At 35.9% G+C, this 21,163-nt stretch overlaps 2 protein-coding genes across 2 annotated transcripts; both read left to right on the plus strand.

Moving 5' to 3' along the window:
* Positions 1 to 3,772: 3,772 nt before the first annotated feature.
* LOC119767626 lies at positions 3,773 to 4,759 on the plus strand. Its single transcript, XM_038256589.1, has 2 exons — positions 3,773 to 3,969; positions 4,034 to 4,759. The coding sequence occupies exons 1-2, from the start codon at positions 3,782 to 3,784 to the stop codon at positions 4,260 to 4,262; spliced, it is 417 nt and encodes a 138-aa protein (XP_038112517.1). The 5' UTR covers positions 3,773 to 3,781; the 3' UTR covers positions 4,263 to 4,759.
* Positions 4,760 to 13,786: 9,027 nt separating this feature from the next.
* On the plus strand, positions 13,787 to 16,307 carry LOC6038273 (potassium/sodium hyperpolarization-activated cyclic nucleotide-gated channel 1). The gene is made up of 9 exons (XM_038250777.1): positions 13,787 to 13,892; positions 13,952 to 14,421; positions 14,475 to 14,609; positions 14,661 to 14,774; positions 14,830 to 15,049; positions 15,105 to 15,436; positions 15,495 to 15,638; positions 15,722 to 15,793; positions 15,848 to 16,307. Exons 1-9 carry the CDS (start codon positions 13,787 to 13,789, stop codon positions 15,989 to 15,991), a joined length of 1,737 nt encoding a protein of 578 aa, XP_038106705.1. The 3' UTR covers positions 15,992 to 16,307.
* Positions 16,308 to 21,163: the final 4,856 nt, after the last annotated feature.

Raw genomic sequence — 21,163 nt, forward strand, 5'->3', positions numbered from 1 at the left:
AACCATGAGGAAAAACTAAGTTACCTGTGAGTAAATTACTCATCACTCTCGGTGAGTGTGTGGGCCTTCCTCATTTACTCACAAAGAGGGCTTTGAGCGCTCATGAGGGCTATTTTAGAAAACAAATTTCGAGATGTCAAACTCTACATCGATAATTTCCTTGTTCATTCAACAGCGAAAAAGTAGTCCTGTTGGTAAAGGCGCAGTGCTATCAATTAGAAGACATTGACGCTACCCCGAATGTACAACCGATTGATAGAGTCTCTTGATTTTGGATTGATGTGGTCATTGATTTTGAAAATAACAAATTGTTGGAAACTGCCTACTCACACCCTCATTTTACTCAAATATGAGTAAATTTACTCAGCCCTTACACTCACGGTGAGTATCGAGAGTGTTTACTGTGAGGAAGCCTACTCAATTTGTGAGTGTGAGTGGTTTTCCGAACTCTGCTTTTTGAGGCATTTTGGCCACCAATGCGTTTACCAAAAACATCACTGGCGTGTCAAGGATCTGGCCTACAAAGCCTTCAAAGTTTGGCATTTTTTCGAAAAATCGGCCCCGGTAAAATCAAATGGCGTCTAAGGGGGTCGCGAGGCGCGACGCATATCTTTTTAGCCGGGACGATTTTTCGAAAAAATGCCAAACTTTGAAGGCCTGTACCGAGCTCCAGGGTGCTCCAAATGTCAATGTTATATATACCAAAAGATGCGCAAGGATCTGGCCTACACGCCAGTGATGTTTTGACATTAAAGTGACATTTTTGAAAAAAATCTGTTTTACGGGTTAAATCCCATTTAAAATTGAAGGGCGGAGCGCCAGCTCCTGTTACGTCCAATCAAGCTCATATTTTGGATTTGAGATTTGTATGCCCACCGGAACAAACCCTTGAATGCCCGCCAAAAAGTCATTTTTGTTACACTCTAATAGATATACAGTCGACTCTCTGGCTGTCGATCTTCTCGATATCAATATTGCTCCATCTATCGATGAATTCTTCAGTCCCTTCAAACTGCATACTTCGATTGGCTTTATTCCTCGATATTTTCTCTTGCTTGAAGGATCTCTTCCTCGACGGTCCCTTGGATTCTGTTTGCTTTAAAAATCTCTTCTGGTTGTCAATATTGTCACTATCTCATGGCTTGCATAGACATTTTTCTTTGCGAAACGAAGCTTTGAAGGGTGTTTGACATTAGTTTGTTTTTGTTTGCTGGACGTTGCCATCACGCACGGAAATTATGTTATTTTGAATCAACAAACCTGTTTGTTAGAAATACATATCTTGGTTTATGAAAACAACAAACCAATTTAATAAAATTAACAATCGCATATTATTCATTCCACAAACATTTTGTCAGTTTGGCAAACATGTTTGTTGCCTTTGATTTGATTTTTCTCACCGTGTACTCAAAATTTTGAGTGTATATTTTTCACCCTCACTGAATTATAAGATGGCCGAAGTGAAAAGGACACGAAATGTTTTCTTTGTACGGCTTTTAAAAAAAATAATGGTGAAGAATGAGGCAAGGTCGTAAGTATTTATTATCTTCAGCATTGAATATTGATAATTAATGTGTTTTTCTTCTTTTACCAATTTGTGATTGTCGCGAATCAAATATAGGATTACTGGTCCAGTTCCGGCGAAGGTTCCTGGTTTCCTGCTGTTAGAGGTCTTTTTTTTATTTTAACAAAATGCTACTTTGATCAAATAATGCCACATTGAACTATGCTCAAAGATGTTTATTCTAAAATATTTGCATATTTTTTCATTATTTTTCCCACATTAGATGACGTGACACCATGACGTCAGTGGAGGATTTTTTTGGCTGCAGTTGCTGGACAACAGTGTTATTAGTGGAATATTGAGTGATTATTTTAGTTAAATTTTAACGTAAAATGCTTACTGTGCGAAATAAATAAATTGAACATAAACAAACAACACTGTTTTTAAAATAAAGAATAATAAGACAAGAAGAAGAAAAACATGTTAAACCAGATTATCAGTTTCATAAAATAGTTTATTCATTCGATAAACATGTTTGTTGAACCATCCCTCATGATAGTTGATAGATTGAAAATGTCATTTTAGGCCATAACAAACATGTTTGTTGGATCGACAAAAAATGTTGGTTTGATTTGGACAAACATGTTTGCAGGCCCTGAGATGACTATCATTTTTGTGGTGTACACCCAACATTTTGCTAGGTTTACAATCGGATTTTTCTGCGTGATGATTCTCTTCCATAGCTGAGTACCAAGAAAAACATATTTTCAATCGAGTTTTCATTTTGCATCGTTCTGTAAACTGATGATTCTCTTCCTCGACGGTCCCTTGGATATTGACAACCAGAGAGTCGACTGTAGCTTGATTTTAGCTATCGGAAAAATTAAATATCGAATGAAATCGAATCGTTGTTCGTTCTGAAAGAAAAAAAAAAATGAAAAAATGTTATTTGCGTTTTGAAAACATGAAAAAAATATTGAAATCGGAAAAAATATTTAAGTAATTTTTATTCAACATAGAAACATAGAACCTTACAAAAAAAAAAACAGTTTAATACTGACAACTATTGAAATCAGCATTGATAAAAAATCCAATATAAAAATTTACCAAATTAAAGCGGTATACGCACTTCGGAAGGAACCGGTCAAGAAAAAAATCAAATGGGCAGCAGTGGCAGCGCAAGCAAGTCAGAGAGGGTGAAGAAAAGCCCCAAGAAATCGCTCTCTCTCTCCTTTGTTCTAGTGTTCGTAAAGCTGTTCCTTGACCTTTCCTTCCGATCTGCATACTAGCCTTAAAAGCGGAACTTTGTCAAATCATTTTTGACCAACTGAACAAAAAATAATTATGTTTCTGTTTTTTACGAAAATTGGCAATAGTTTGATTTGTTATAATTAATGTAGATATTGTCTAGACATTACCAAGAAATAAAAAAATATCAGAATATTTTAAATAATCTTTATTTGAAGCAACTAAATTGTGCCCATAAACTACCTATCATCACAATCGGCGTCCATTTCGGCTTGGGCTTGGGCTTTTGCCCGCTCAAAAGCACGACAATACTCCAGCGCCGAGATTGAGTCGTTAATCGAGGCTAGCGATGCTTCTAACTCCTGCTGCTTTTCCGCAAGTTGCTTAATCCGTGTGGCCATTGCGAGGGCAAGACGTTGGATCTGCACAACATCTTCCTCCAGCTGCCTCAGAATCTGGGCGTTTTCGCCGGCCATGGCTTGAAGATCCGACCTAGGAAGTCCAGGCATTATTCTAGCAATTAAAGAGATAGAATTGTATATTTTTAATTAAAATATGTAATAAATATTTATAAAAAAATACTAACACTTTGTATTTAAGGGAAAAAAACGAGAGAGAGAGCGTTTTTCAAATCCGTCAATGACAGTTCAATGAGTTATCCAAACGACAATGTGTACTGCGATCGAATCGTCAGTTTGAGTCCTGCCATTCAAAAAACCTTTCACCACATAGGTAGTTGCATGAAATTTCCGGTAGCAGCCAATTTTTGGTCCCAAAAATCATTTCACCTGAGTCATGCAACTATCACAATGCATTCACGTCAATCCTACTTGCTTCCTACGCAGCCTACACTGACACAACTAAATTTTACGTGAAATTCTTGCCTGAAAAATTGGAGGCGTGGCTTGCATGTCAGCTGATTTTGGTTTGCATGAAATTCATGCCACATTCGCAAGCAAAATGGGATGGAAAATATCCACTTACCATTTCATGCAACATTGTGGTGAAAAGTGACGACGACGACCAGAGATGGAAGGCTGCATGATTTTCCTGTCTGAAAATTTTGAGCCAGCCTGCAAGTCTGAGGACAATCAGTCTGCTGGTGATTCTCAACAGCTGAACATGGTTTCAGTTTTTCGTCTGTCTCGGTGGATTATCGACTGCGGAAAAATCTGCATTCTTTCTCTATTTGTGGAGTTAGATTTATGCGAGCAACTGTAAGTATTTTTCTCATCATTTTAGCCAATTTTTGAGTTAATTTATTATGTTCTTATTGTCTAGGTTATGGAACCAGAAATTTCAGGGCAATCACATGATGCCAGAGGTGCGCAAGGTCAAAGGAGCAAAACAGGCTGCGAAGAAGGCGCTGGCCGCGAACGGAAGAAGGAAAAGCAGCCAATCTGTCCCACAAGCCGCAAGTGGAGAACCGGAAACGCAGACCAGTCGCGTGTGTGAAAAAAACTTGCTGGACAATCCAATGCAAAGGAAAATATCAAGCAAAACAATGTAAAAGGGCCGATGCCCAAGTGTAAACAAAGAGTCCATCCTGCTCACGTCAGTTGATATTTACCTTAGGAACGAGCAGGATAGACTCTTTGTTTACACTTCGACTTCGGCTCTTTTACAATGTTTTGCTAGATATTATGTATATCAGGGGTGCCCAACCTTTTGGCCCTGCGGCAGGGATGCCACATTTGAAGATTTTCGAGCACAGGCTCAGTGCTCAAACATATTGTTTTGCCATGCTATTCGGTAATTTTCAATTAAATTAATTACTCACGAAAAAGATAAGAATGTTTTGCTTCTTTTGCCAAAAAAAGATTTTAAATATATTATTTTGCCATCAAGTTAAACTCATTTGCGTTTTTGTGATGTGCCCGAAAATCTGCAAAATCTGGCATGCCTGCCCTGCGGGCCAGATCTGATTTTGCTGAAACGGTGGCGGGCCGGAACTCATATTTAATAAACGTTGAAGAAGTAAACACATTTTTTATGATTGGGTTCTTTTAAAGCATAAATAAAATAAATAGTGTTGTAAATAAGATTCATATATCTCGATTTATTTTCAGTTTTGTTTGTTTAAAATTTAATACTTTTTTTTTACGATTGCAATTAAATACCTGGATATATGTTTTATGTAAAAAACTAACTTAATCCACCTATGTGGTTGTTGCCTTCCTCACTTTTTCTTAACATTTGGTGATATGATGGGTTTGGACACAAATTCTATCTATCTTCTATATATATATGCAAAATTACGACGGCTTTGTTCGAACGCGAATCAATTCAACACGGAACGTCCGATCGAGGTGCTCTTTGTTGCGTTGGGTTCGTATGGTAAGTTCGTGAGTCCAAGGAAGGTTCTTACGCCAAAAAGTTACAACTTTGGCCACTCTGGAACCGATTCCGGAAAATTTTCAGATTGTATGGGAAAGGTTAAAATCAAGTTTTGATCACAGGAGGCTGAATAAGCAAAAAAGTCAAAAACGTCAACAAACGAAAAAAAGGCAGAACGAAGTTTGTCAGCTTGTTTCTCAATAAAGAAATACAAAAATGTCACTTAAGCGGTCACACGGAAAAAAAAGTGTTCCGGAAATCATGCAAATCGTACCATGAAATCGTGAATAACGCGATTTTTGCTTTACGAATTTTTGAACTATGCATATTGGGCACGAATTATCCAGGAATCGTGAATAAATATGCATGACTTTCCATGGCCGATTTCACTCGTAAACGTGAATAATGTTCATGATTTCATGAAATAGATGCATGCAGTCGTGAAAAATATTCACGATTTTATGAATAAAAATTCATGATTACGGTCGAAAAAATATACATCGTGAATAAAAATTCATGATTTCATGCATAAAATTCATGAAATCGTGAATTTTTATGCATGAATTCGTGCACAGAATTCATGACTTCTGGAATATTTTTTATGATTTATTTTTGAAGGCGTAAAAAAATTCGAGATATCATGTATAAACTTCATGAAATCATGCATAAATTTCATGAATTCGTGATTTTTTTTTATGAAATCATGAATTTAATTCACGTTTACGAGTATATTCGGGCATGTCTAATCATGCATATTTATTCACGGCTCCTGGTTAATTCGTGCCCAATATGCATAGTTCAAAAATTCGTAAAGTAAAACTCGTAATATTCACGATTTCATGGTACGATTTTCACAATTTCCGGATTACTTTTTCTGTACATTTACCATATCGTTCATATCGTATCGTTGTCGGAATTGACAAGGAACCCTGTTTTGTGAAAAAACGGAGGACATTTTATGTAATGCCAATGTACTCTGGCCCCACCTGGCCACTATGGAACCGGTCACCGGTTACCGGTGGTCACTGTGGACATTTTGGAATGTGCAAGGAACTCTGTCTTGTGACATGTCAAAATTCATGAAATTTAAATCTGTGGCCATTGTATGTGATGCCAATGTACTCTGGCCACACTTGGCCACTTTGGAACCGGTCACCGGTTACCGGTGATCACTGGGGACATTTTGGAATGTGTAAGGAACTCTGTCTTGTGACATAACAAAATTCATGAAATTTAAAACTGTGGCCATTGCATGTGATGCCAATGAACTCTGGCCACACTTGACCACTTTGGATCCGGTCACCGGTTACCGGTGGTCACTGGGGACATTTTGGAATGTGCAAGGAACTCTGTCTTGTGACATATCAAAATTCATGAAATTTAAAACTGTGGCCATTGTATGTGATTCCAATGTACTCTGGCCACACTTGGCCACTTTGGATCCGGTCACCGGTTACCGGTGGTTACTGGGGACATTTTGGAATGTGCAAGGAACCCTATCTTGTGACATATCAAAATTCATGAAATTTAAAACTGTGGCCATTGTATGTGATGCCAATGTACTCTGGCCCCACTTGGCCACTTTGTAACCGGTCACCGGTTACCGGTGGTCACTGTGGACATTTTGGAATGTGCAAGGAACTCTGTCTTGTGACATGTCAAAATTCATGAAATTTAAATCTGTGGCCATTGTATGTGATGCCAATGTACTCTGGCCACACTTGGCCACTTTGGAACCGGTCACCGGTTACCGGTGGTCACTGGGGACATTTTGGAATGTGCAAGGAACTCTGTCTTGTGACATATCAAAATTCATGAAATTTAAAACTGTGGCCATTGTATGTGATTCCAATGTACTCTGGCCACACTTGGCCACTTTGGATCCGGTCACCGGTTACCGGTGGTCACTGGGGACATTTTGGAATGTGCAAGGAACCCTATCTTGTGACATATCAAAATTCATGAAATTTAAAACTGTGGCCATTGTATGTGATGCCAATGTACTCTGGCCCCACTTGGCCACTTTGTAACCGGTCACCGGTTACCGGTGGTCACTGTGGACATTTTGGAATGTGCAAGGAACTCTGTCTTGTGACATGTCAAAATTCATGAAATTTAAATCTGTGGCCATTGTATGTGATGCCAATGTACTCTGGCCACACTTGGCTCTTTTGGAACCGGTCACCGGTTACCGGTGGTCACTGGGGACATTTTGGAATGTGCAAGGAACTCTGTCTTGTGACATATCAAAATTCATGAAATTTAAAACTGTGGCCATTGTATGTGATTCCAATGTACTCTGGCCACACTTGGCCACTTTGGATCCGGTCACCGGTTACCGGTGGTTACTGGGGACATTCTAAATTTACAAAGGTCCCATATATGTGATGTTCAAAAATGCTTTAAATGAATGAAAAATACAATAGTAACTTTAGTTAATTGGGTACCGATCGTTACTTTACAAAAATACAACAAAAACTTTAATTAAATACAAAAAGACCTAAGGGATTACATGTGCAGTCCAGACTCGATTGTCTGATGTACTGATAATAGAATAATCGATAATTCGTATAATTTAGCCATTATTTTTTTGTCTCATTAATAACTCCAATTACAATAAAGTGATCAATTACAATTATGGGATTTATTTTTGTCATTGCAGATGATCAAACACTTTAATTTGACGAAAATAGAGTCATAGAGAGTTGAATTGAAAATTTGAAAAATAAAAAAACACCGAAATAAAATACTCAAAATACTCGACAAATTAAAAATCTTAAAATACTTCAAAACTCTTTAAAAACTATTTAAAATACGCAAAATAAATAAAATACTACAAAAACTCAAAATATTTGAAATACGCAAAATACATAACATAAATAAATACGTAAAATACTTTTTTGTATACTTCATTACAGAGTTTTAAAGCCGAAAACTAGTTCAACTCTTTACTTAAAATAATTAAAATACTTTAAATACCTAAAATTCTTAAAATACTTAAAATACTTAAAATACTTAAAATACTTAAAATACTTAAAATACTTAAAATACTTAAAATAATTAAAATACTTAAAATACTTAAAATACTTAAAATACTTAAAATACTTAAAATACTTAAAATACTTAAAATACTTAAAATACTTAAAATACTTAAAATACTTAAAATACTTAAAATACTTAAAATACTTAAAATACTTAAAATACTTAAAATACTTAAAATACTTAAAATACTTAAAATACTTAAAATACTTAAAATACTTAAAATACTTAAAATACTTAAAATACTTAAAATACTTAAAATACTTAAAATACTTAAAATACTTAAAATACTTAAAATACTTAAAATACTTAAAATACTTAAAATACTTAAAATACTTAAAATATTAAAATACTTAAAAAACTTAAAATACTTAAAATACTTGAAATACTTGAAATACTTTAAATTCTTAAAATACTTAAAATAATTATAATACTTAAAATACTTAAAATACTTAAAATACTTAAAATACTTAAAATACTTAAAATACTTAAAATACTTAAAATACTTAAAATACTTAAAATACTTAAAATACTTAAAATACTTAAAATACTTAAAATACTTAAAAAACTTAAAAAACTTAAAATACTTAAAAAACTTAAAATACTTAAAATACTTAAAATTCTTAAAATACTTAAAATACTTGAAATTTTTAAAAACTTAAAAAACATAGAATTTTAAAATATCTGAAAATGAAATTACTTAAAATCACACCTTAAAAAATAAATATTTCAAATAATTAAAATATGTTAAGTACTTGAAATAATAAACTACCTAGAAAAAATAAAATGCTTAAAATTATTTAAATACTAAACAAACTTTAAACACTTCAATTGTTTCAAATACTTGAAATAATTAAAAACTTTAAAAACATATAATATTAAAATACCTGAACAAATGAATATACTTAAATCATTAGCATATTTAGCATACTTAAAAAATAAATATTTCAAATACTTAACATATTTTAATGCTCACAATATTAAAATACCTAGAAAAAAATAAATGCTTAAAATTATTTAAATACTCAACAAACTTTAAACACTTTGAATATTTGAAATACTTGAAATACTTAAAAACATTTAAAAGTCACAATATTTACACACCTGGAAAAATAAAAATACCTTATTTCATTAGCATATTTACCATACCTAAAAATAATGATAATTCACAAAACTTATTATGCTTTACAAAAGTACCTAAGAAAATTTAATAGCTTAAAATTATTTTAATACGTTATAAATTTCGAAAACTTTAAATAGGTTAAATACTTAAAAAATGCTTATACTTACAATATTAAAATTATTAACATACTTTAACTATGTCCCCTTTTCGAGCTCAAAACAAAGCACCGAAATGTCACTCAGCGCATACAAGGGAACCGATCAAAAACGGGATTTTTTCGTTTCCAAAACCAAAACAAACCTCAATGTCTGTCACACGCGTAGAATGCTCCGGCATTTGACAGAAAACCGAAATCCCTACGAGTCCGCGACCAAGAAACTGCCACACGCGGAGATAAAACTCGGGAACTGTCTGATGGACCAGGTCCCCCTTGATTCTACTTCAAAACTAACACGCGAACAAACCGGGAACTGTTCCGTCTTTTGCAGATATCTTACCTTGTTACCCCTCCTGCCGCTCGGTCCTCCTCTTGACGCTTGGTCCTCCTCCTGCCGCTCGGTCCTCTTCCTGCTAGCCCTTGGCTCCGTTGCCATTTCCAACGGAACGGCCGCAGATCTTTTCCCGGTTCCGGTGGACAGCACCTCCAAATCCCGGGTCCACAAATCACGGCCACTTTCACCGGCAAACACAACAGGACGCGACAAGTCACAACGCGTTTGACTTCGTGGCAAATAAACACGCGGCTGAACTGGCAAGCGAAAAACAAACATGACAGTTCGAACGAAACTGTTCTTGATTGATCAAGATCACTCGTCATAAACATGGATAAAAATTCATAAACCCATGAATGCTGTGCACGAATTCATGCATTTTATTCATGAAAACATGTAAACTTTCATGAAATCATGAAAAACATGATTCATAAATTCGCGAATAAAATTTTACGACGTAAAATTTACGCATGCATAAATAATCGTAAAATCATGAATATTTTTCATGAATTCATGCAGTTTAATCATGACTTCATGAAAATCAGTCATGAAATCATGAATAGTGATATGCATGATTTCATGAAGGAAAATTCATGAATATTCGTAAAATATTTTAGCCATGAATAAAATTCATAAATTCGTGCATTTTTATGCACGATTTCATGAATAAAATTCATGAAATCATGAAAGGTATCACGAAATCATGCACAAATTTATTCACGAATTCATGAATCGAAATTCACGATTTCTCGCACACTTTTTTTTCCGTGCATAACTTGAGATTGAGCGTTGTCAGATCTTCAATGTTTTGGACTCATTAGGAAAGTCTTTTGATTACCTAACCAACAATCGGTTGAAAGAAGGATCCGGACATAGTTTACATGCATTTATGTGAGATCCGGCATCAAAAAAGTACACAAATATCACTTAAGTGCTCATAACTTGAGACAGGGATGCCAGATCTTCAATGTATTGGACTCATTGGAAAGGTCTTTTGATTACCTATCCAACGATGGGTTGGATGATGGATCCGGACATAGTTTACATACGTTTAAGTGAGATCCGGCATAAAAAAAGTACATAAATATCACTTAAGTGGTCATAACTTGAGACAGGGTTGCCAGATCTTCAATGTATTGGACCCATTGCAAAGGTGTTTTGATGACCTACCCAACGATGGGTTGGATAATGGATCCGGACATAGTTTACATACATTTATGTGAGATCCGGCATCAAAAAAGTACATAAATATCACTTAAGTGGTCATAACTTGAGACAGGGTTGCCAGATCTTCAATGTATTGGACTCATTGGAAAGGTCTTTTGATTACCTATCCAACGATGGGTTGGATGATGGATCCGGACATAGTTTACATACGTTTAAGTGAGATCCGGCATAAAAAAAGTACATAAATATCACTTAAGTGGTCATAACTTGAGACAGGGTTGCCAGATCTTCAATGTATTGGACTCATTGCAAATGTGTTTTGATGACCTACCCAACGATGGGTTGGATAATGGATCCGGACATAGTTTACATACATTTATGTGAGATCCGGCATCAAAAAAGTACATAAATATCACTTAAGTGGTCATAACTTGAGACAGGGTTGCCAGATCTTCAATGTATTGGACTCATTGGAAAGGTCTTTTGATTACCTATCCAACGATGGATTGGATGATGGATCCGGACATAGTTTACATACGTTTAAGTGAGATCCGGCTGCAAAAAAGTACATAAATATCACTTAAGTGGTCATAACTTGAGACAGGGTTGCCAGATCTTCAATGTATTGGACTCATTGCAAAGGTGTTTTGATGACCTACCCAACGATGGGTTGTATAATGGATCCGGACATAGTTTACATACATTTATGTGAGATCCGGCATCAAAAAAGTACATAAATATCACTTAATCGGTCATAGCTTGAAACAGGGTTGCCAGAACTTCAATATTTTGGACTCGTTGGAAAGGTCTTTTGATAACCTAACCAACGATGGGTCGGGTGATGGGTCTGGACATATTTTACATGCATTTATGTGAGATCCGATTCGCAACTCTGACACTTTTATGTACGTAACTTTTGAACTATTAATCGGATCTTCAAACAATTCAATAGTGCAGTATGGGGCACCAAACCGAATCGAATGCAACTAATTTGACTCAAATCGGATCAGCCAGTGCCGAGAAAAATCGGCAAGAATTTTGAGCACCCAGGAAAATACGCACACACATACACACACACACACAGACATTTGTTCAGTTTTCGATTCTGAGTCGATAGGTATACATGAATATAGGTCTACGAGCTGTTTTTCAAAAGTTCATTTTTCGAGCAGGATTATAGCCTTACCTCAGTGAGGAAGGCAAAATCATTCAAATTTCAATGGTCGTTGCTTGCAGTTTTTTATGCTTTAATTTCTTCAAAACTACAACATAAAAAAATCAATGAGACATGATAAAATTTATTCAATAGAAATTGGGATTCAAATATTTATCCTTTACAAAAAAAAACAATATTTGCGTTGTTGTGCAACTTTATTCAAATATTTTAAAACACCCACAAAATTTAAAAAGTGAAAAAAATATGTACTAAATCGTTTAAAATTCGTTATTCTTCGAAATTCAAAGTTAATGAAAAATATATTTTTGCTCCCTGATTTCTTGACTCATTTTGAGACATTTCTTAATATTAAAAAAAATTGCAGCGATCTTTTTTCAATATGAATAGTTTGCTTTTTTAAGCTTTTTTCAAACTGAAAAGTTGTTCTGGAAAAAACCTTAGCTTTTGCTTACTTATTTATTTAAAAAAATAGAAAATAGAAAAAAAACTTCCATTTGAAGAAAACACAGTTAAACCTAAGGAAATTTAAATTTAGTGTCTTTTTGTACATTTTTAGACAACACTCCAAGTTTGTTCATAAATTTAACAACATTACGAAATGGATAATTTTGTTTTCACCAGTCTCCTGTTTGAAAATATCAATATGGAAATTATAAGAATTCAATTCGAAGATGAAGAATGTTGTTATAATGTGTTGAAATTTGATCTCAAGCTATTATTTTTAATTCAGACAATCAATTTATTTATTTAATATTTCATAGAACTATTTTGAAAAGCCGTCGCGGGCCGGATGAAATGGCTCCACGGGCCGGATCCGGCCCGCGGGCCGTACGTTGGGCAGGCCTGATGTATATTGTGCCAAGAGTGTTTGATGTGTTGTGACGTAATTAACAATGTGTAATGAGTGTTAGTATAAGTGAAAATAGTCAAATTTTGAAAATAAATTGTGAAAATAACAAGCCCTTTTTTAATTCTTCAGAAATCCCTGACAACAAAAAAAGCAAAAAAACCCTCCCCCCAGCGCCCCGTACTTTCAAGTCTACAAGAAAATCATGAGATGGTAACATTCCCAGAAGCTAGAATCTGCGTGAATTTGTTGCAACTTTGACGTGAAATTCTTGTGATGTGGTATATGGTTGTATTGGTTCGCTTGGAAATTGATGGAGCTTAGCCACCTGAGTTTCACGTAGATTTGACATGAACATACAGATGTAAAAAAAATCACCTATATTTTCATGCAACACTGTGGTGAACAATATTTCAAGCAAAACAATGCCAAAGGGCCGTTGTGGGTTTGTAAACAAAGAGTGTGTCCTGCTCACGCTAGAGGATGTTTACATCTGGCATGAAAGGGATACACTCTTTGTTTACAAACCCACAACGGCCCTTTGGCATTGTTTTGCTAGATTTTGAGTGTGGGGTAGAAGGTTCCTACGGTAAAAAGAGGCTTGGGTGCTCTCCACATTTAAGCCTTTTAACTCTTAGGTTCGTGCAGAAGCTTGCAATAGAAACTGCAAAAGACATTTGGGTTTAAAATGGATGTTTTGTGTTTAGATGCTGTGAGAACCGGCACATGTATTTCCGAAAAAAAGTGTCCACGTGGTCCATTAATATTATTTTAAACTTTCATTCTTTTTATTAGTTGCAAAGCATTAATCTAGTTGGTCATGATTAACAATTTTTTTATTCGATTTTGAAAGATGGATTTGCACGACGAACATGAAATCGAGGGTGAACCTGCACGCCTTTCACAGCAGAGCCAACGCCTAGAATTAATTACATTTGAACACGATTGCACCCTGCGAGGTACGATTTTTTTTAAATTAAATTTAACGTAAAATATCTAATCAAATGAAAGTTTCCAGATGAACCCCACTACCTCACGAACCGTATCGAATCCCCGCGAAGCTGCGCCTTCCGCTTCCGGGAGTGGTTCTTGATCGATCCCCGGCACCCGCAGACGGTCCGCTACTACACGTCCAGCTATCTGCTCCGGTCGGAGCTGGTTCGGCACATCAAGAGCCGGCACTGGTTCATGATCCATCCGTTCAGCCGGTTCCGGTTTTACTGGGAGATTTGGCTAGTTCTGTACACGTACGCGCTGATGCTGGCCGTTCCGTTTACGATCGCCTTCACTGGAACGATGCGGCGGGAGAATTACGTATACTTTATAGCCGCCGGTGTTAACTTGCTGTCCACGGCCGAAATTGTGGTCAACTGTTTGACCGGGTTCTCGACGGATCAGTACTATCAGCATGTCCGCCTTGGTCCGTGGGACGTTTTTGTTAATTATTTGAAGGGAATGTTCTTGATTGATTTCATTTATGCTTTTCCGGTATGGAAGTTGAATGTGATCTTGAAGCATTACTGATCTTGTCCATGTTTCAGGCAAGTTTGTTCGCCAGGGTCTTTATACGAAATGAAGCTGCGTTGCAAGTGGTCTTGAATGTTGTCAGCGGACTTTTGTTGTTTAAGGTGGTGTCTTTGTGGAAAATTTGGAGATATATCATCAATATCTTTGAGGTAGTCGCATTGTTATTTGATAGTACATTCGTCTAATGTTACAACCCACAGCGATTCAGGTTTGGAATGATCAACTACTACAAACTCCGTTTGATCCTGATATCTGGACTATTCATTCACTGGTGCAACTGTTTTTACAAAATTGCTGCCACTGTCGTGGAAGACGTAACTGACTTTAAATATGTCGATAATTTCCATGATCTTCACTTATGACTTGCAGCCTCAATACGGTGAAGATCCTCTCTGGGATGAGCATGTCAAGTTTCTTCTGAACATCGACAACGGCATGATGCGACGTTACGGGCACTGTTTCTCAACCGTGTTGTACTACCTGTTCGTAATGAGCTTTGGCGAGATCGGGATTCCGACGACTGTCCACGGCAAGGTCCTCGGCGCCGTTTGCATCATCGTGGGAATTTGCTTCCAGTTGTATCTGATTCGTAGGTTCTTTTGTATGAAATTCCAATGTTCTCGTTCTAAACCTCCAACCAACAGTCCAGTTCTTCAAGCTGACCACCATGACGAACTCAACGAAGCGAAACTACGCCGAATCGGTCAGCCAGCTGCAGGCCTACATGGGCATGAAGCAGTTTCCGAAGGAAATGGCAAACCGATTGATGTTTTACTACGAGAAGAAGTTCGAGAAGTGCTACTTTGACGAGGACAAGATTCTGAGCACGTTGTCCGAACCGTTGCGGCATCAGATCGACGATCATAGTGCGGCGCGGTTTTATACGACCGTACCGGTGTTTAAGGACGTTCCACGATCGTTGCTGCTGGCGCTGGTTCGGAACATGGAGAAGGAGATCTATTTGCCGAATGATATGGTTGAGCTTTACATGACTTTCTGCGGTCAAAGTCTGATTTTTGAGATTTTCTTGCTAGATTGTGAAGGCCGGGTCCGTTGGAAGTTGGATTTGCTTCATTCACACTGGTTCTGTTGCGGCTTACACGCAGTCGGGCAAGGAAATCTTCCATCTTTATGATGGAGATCATTTTGGTGAAATTTCGCTGTTTCTGAAGAATAAGGTAATTACACAAATAAAGTTAACTCAGTGGAAATGTATTGGTCATTGCTCAATAATCTTTCTTCCCCCTTCCAAATCTGGCAGCGCTTGCTGAACGTGATCGCGATCGAGTTCACCCAGATATTCGTCCTGAGGCGGAAAGCGTTCATCGAGCTGGTCTGGTTCATTTGCTTGTTTCAGCTCTTTTGCTTGTTTCATCTCTTTTGTCAGGTTCCAGGTGAGAACGCCCTCTATCAGCGGCTCGAGGAAAAGGCCAAGGAGCGGATGCAGCAGATCCTGCTCGAGGAAGAGCTGTACAAGAGTCACCTGCTGATGGTGGACGGCAATGCCGGTGGTGGGGCAATGACCGATTGAAGTGTGTCCTCCTGTTAATGAAGCGATTCGGCGAAAATCAGCATCGCAACCAAGGCGTAATTGTTCATTCACCAAGGGGGCGGATAAAATTAACGAGATTTGGCACCCGATAAGCAGCAGCACGACGAACATCGTCTGACCGTGGCTCTCGTTTCTCGCAAGAGGCTCAAGGAGGAAGACATTTTCGACACGGACAAGTGATAATTTTATTGGGCAGATTTCAGATTTGGTAGGCGAGATAATATTCATTAACTTGTTCACTGATATTGCGCTGGCTGGGACGCGAACCGGCAAGCTGCCTCGAAGGAAGTCACTGGAGCAGAACTAACCGGTGTTAAACTGTAAACTTTTTGCGGTGCAATTATGCGGAATAAAACGGTACTTTATTGAGGTGTGTTTGAAAAAATCTTAAATGAGCTGTGAGTAGATTCAAGGTCAGTTTTCGATTGATCTAAATTTTAGTTTATGATAAATAATAAAAAGATGATTCAGATTATTTATTGTTATCCTTATCCAGCTTCTAAACTGCGTTCCCAACTGAAATCAATATTAAAAGACGCAAATAAGCATCATTTGCATTTCCATACGAGTTTCCATACAATTTTTGTTTTTTTAAGTGAAGAGATCATAAAATCTCTCACTTTTTTGCATTTAAATTCAGAGCAATTGTTTCCGGGATATCGTTTGTTGAAAATTACAGGTAAATTTTACATATTTAAAAATTTGAATTCTTTGTAAGGCTGTATCTCAGAAACTACTTTTTTTACATTTTCAAAACATATTTATTTATTTTTTTAATTCAGTCTCGGTGGTCTCTAGGATAAGATTTATATTCGAACCTAAACGTTCAATTGCTTAGATGAGGAGATTACCCTTTGAGTTTAGAAAAAGTTGTTTTTAATTTTACAAATTGTTCTTGATAGCTGATATTTTATTTTGAGACAATATTCTGTGAACTCTTTTCTACATTCCGATTCAATCGATAAAGTTTAATCGGGCAAGAGGGGTTTTTGTTCAAAATCTCATTATTTAGTAGTTTTTTGGTGAAAATTTTCAAAATAAGCGTTTTAAAATGCTCAAATTTGTATTCGGGAAGCGCCGTACCTTGGCAGCTTCCCGAATCCCGACTAAACGATTTGTTTATACCCAAGGGAATGAGAGGAATCACAAATCCGTATAAATAATTTCAAGATTGTTCAGGTATAAACAGAAAACGCGATCAGAATTAAAGTGGACGAATAAGGCGACGCCACACTGTTTAATCATTTTCTGGAGTACCTTCCAATTTGCAGTCCAAAACCAGTCATTGAATTCGAAAAATTTAATTCTTTTTCAAATTTTATTTTTTTGATTTGTGTGCACCTACGTCAAAGACCAAGATTGTTTACTTTTTCTCTTTGTTCTGACAGTCTTGGTCTGACAGCATTATCATGGATTTTTGTCTGGTCTAGGCGAGGGATAGGACACAGCACCTTCCTGTTCATACCAGCAGATGACTGGGATTTAAATATAAAACCCGATTTAATATCACCAGAAGTGAAACAGAGCCTTTCTTACAAAATTATGAAACGTTAGCCAGAGAAAGGTATTCGCTTCAAAGGTTCTTGAGATATATGGTGGTTACTGACCGAACCGTCTCAGTTGAAATATACTATGGTCATGGCCAAGTTCTGTCATGACGGGGGTTCAAATACATACATACAATAAGACTAACTTTATACATTTAAAATATTTTTTCTTTGCTTTTTAGGACACATGAACTGCTCTGAACATTGTTTTTTAGTTTTACAGGTGTTGAAAAAAAAATCAAATTTTCGATATATGTTTCTAAGAACCTAATGTTTTGAGCTATGCAAGTGTTATTTCGACAACAATTCTAGAGTTTTTTTTTTAAAAAAGGTCCTTAAGCTATTGTGTTCCATATGTTTATAGGACCTCTTTAAAAAAACTATAAAACTATACATTTACTTTTTTAATGGCCTCAAGCTCTTATTGTAAGAGTTCAAAATATTTGAAAATAATTAAAATATAAAATACCTCGCCAATAATACAAAAAAAGGAATTTAATTTCTTATCTTCTTATTTTTATCCAATTAAATGCTCTTAGGCCGTTGCAAATATTTTTTAAGTTTATGCCCCTTGGCTCTGCCCAATGTCAAGTGGGGGGCAATAACATAATATAAAAATTTAAATTACAAGCCATGTATTACCATTTGAATGAAAACAGTGTTTTAAAATGCATTTTACACCTGCCCAGTTGTATTGCAATCATTGCATTGGTTTTCAAAATATCTAGAGTTTTTTTTTTCTCAAAAAAAAAGTTTTTGCGACGATTTTTGCGGAATTCCACAAACATTGGAAATATTTTTGATCGATCCCAGACATGCTAAATATTATTTTAAAGGCAGGAAAATGTACCTATTTCAATTGTTTCCAATTTGTTTGACTTCTATTTCCATTAACTTTTTTAAAAACTATTTTTTTATTCCCCGATTTCTGATTTTGATTTTGAAGGGGGAGGGGCTCTAAACTTTAAATTAACTATACAGTCGACTCTTTGGCTGTCGATCTTTTTTTATTTTATTTTCTTCACAACTTAGTTTTATTAGGTCCTTTTAGGTGCTGCGACCAGGTTAGGACCGAGGATCAAAAGGGCTGTCGATCTTCTCGATATCAATAATGCTCTAGCTGTCAATATGTTTTTCAGTCTCTTTAAGAAGCATGCTTTGATTTTTCGTTCTGTAACTTGATATCTCCCGCTCACGATGGTCCCTTCAATTTCGACATCGACTTTGAGTTTGCCGCTGATTGTTGAAAAAATCTTACTTAGCACTTATATATTTTGTTTTTTAAATGAAGAACCAACCTTTTTTCATTTTGAATCAAGATTTGAATGTTTTTCTAAAACAAAAATGGCCGCCAAAAGGTTGACCAGGAATTATACCTTTTAATTTGCTGAACATATACATTTTTTCAATGTTTAAGCCTAATTTTGAATATTGATTGATTATTATAATCAGAAAAAAAAAATAAACAGAAAATGTTATTATCGATCTTATCAAAATATGCAACAACTATATTTCAACAGTAAATTTTTATTTCAACCAATCTGCATAGGAAATTAATATCAGATCTATCAATCAATCGAATCATAATATTATGAATATGAAATATTTTATGGATTTGTTAAACAAATATTTATCAACGAAAAGTTTTTTTTTTCAAAAATCATATTTATTTTGAAGCCCCCCCAAGTTGTCGTCACCAATACAACAATTTACAAATTACTTTTTTCAAGTACAGTCCAGACTCGATTATCCGAAGCCTCGATTATCCGAAGTTCGATTATCCGAAGGTTTGTATGGGACTCGGATAATCGAATCACGAACAAAAAAAGTGTTTTCGTATTTTTTTATTTTCTTACTTTAAACATCAAATTCGAGTTCTGCGACCCCATTTTAGTGTAATTTGAATGGTTGAATGGCTGTTAAATTAATAAAATGCATTTTTGGAACATTCCATCATCGCCGTTTTGACCGCACTCTTGGATTAAAAATTCTAAATCACTTTAGAGTAGTATAAGAGTCATACTAAAGCTCAACAATCAAAAATAAGAAAACGAAAAAAAAATCGTGATTCGATTATCCGAAGTTTTGATTATTCGAAGTGAAATTTTGTCAAGGCCTTCGGATAATCGAGTCTGGACTGTATTTTGTAACATGGCCCGGTGCTGACGATATTGATGACGGAATGAGGCGAGTTCGTATTTATATTCGCACCAAAATGTATGCAAGATTCTGGCCTACGCGGTCAAAGTACCTCAAACATCCTTTTAAGGATTATTTTCAAGACCTTCATTCCTCCCTTCAAATATAAATTCTGTTTCAATTCACAAAAATCATAATTTTGGTTAATTTATGTAGAAAGATAAAAATTTTCATTTCTAAATATGTTTAAACTTTTGCAATAATTTTTAAGCGATTTATTTTAACAATTTTTCATAACCTGCTTATTTTCAATGGAATGCAAATGTCTAAATAAAACTTTAAACAGCCAACAAATGGTAAAGAAAAATCTATTACAAAGAACATTAGGATTAGCTCATAATCGACAAAAATCAGAACTCGAGGAAATTATAAAAAAATGAACTGAATGTCAATGAATTCTGTATCAAAGAAATTAAGTACAGCTAATTTTTGAGAACTAGATCAAAAATATTCAAAAACTCTTCATGTTTCAAACAATATGAAAATTCAGAGAAATTTATTTCTTCGGAAAACATTCATAATTTTTAAGTTTTTGCCCGTTATATTTTAGACATTTTCAAAAATAAACGGAAAAATGGAAAGAAATTCACATGTTTCACAAGCAATTTAAATATAATTATTAGCATTAAACTTTGATAAAAAAATCCCTAGATTTTTTTTTAGTTTTCTCACCGGTTGAGAAACACTGTTTTAAGGTATCCTTCAAGCTCGTAGTTGGGATTTGGGCCCTAAATGTCCACAAAAAAGATAAAGTTTGTTACACACTAATCTGAATACACTTTTCTGTGAGTCAGAACATTTGAGTCAACATTTAAGCATGAGTTTATCGTTCTGTGTATCACGTATAAATCATTTGAGAAGAACATCAACCTTCGATTGCCAATAATGCACACGTATGCAGCAATACGCCAACGATTTGGCGACAAATCATAATTATAATAGTCCAACACGAGCCACGAGATTGTTTGATTGTTTTGTTCAATCAAAAAACCGCACCGCCAAAGAACGTAGAGAGTGTGTGCTTAGAACATCAGTATTCATGTTCCATGGCAGCTATTACGAGTCGGACGTGATCGTTGACCTACACCTTGTTGCCTGACAAACCTCCGTGTATCGTGTAAATATCTGCTCCGTGGCTTGGAGAGGCCCGGAGCGCTGCCCGGATTTGTCAGCACGTCAACCTGTCTGTGTAGAACTAAACAGTTTGTAGTAGACCAACAACGGGCTTGGACTGCTTCTTATCTGGTTTCCTTGGCTTGTCGTGCTCGTGGCTTGGCGCGACATTTATTTGCACTCGCGTATCTTCACGCACCTCATTTCCGTTTGGGAGCTTGGCCCTATCTGAAGAATGAATGGATGTTCATCATCTCTGTGCCACCACCACAACATCAACAATTGTTTCATC

Source organism: Culex quinquefasciatus, chromosome 2 (genome assembly GCF_015732765.1).
Source record: "Culex quinquefasciatus strain JHB chromosome 2, VPISU_Cqui_1.0_pri_paternal, whole genome shotgun sequence".
Lineage (NCBI taxonomy): Eukaryota > Metazoa > Arthropoda > Insecta > Diptera > Culicidae > Culex > Culex quinquefasciatus.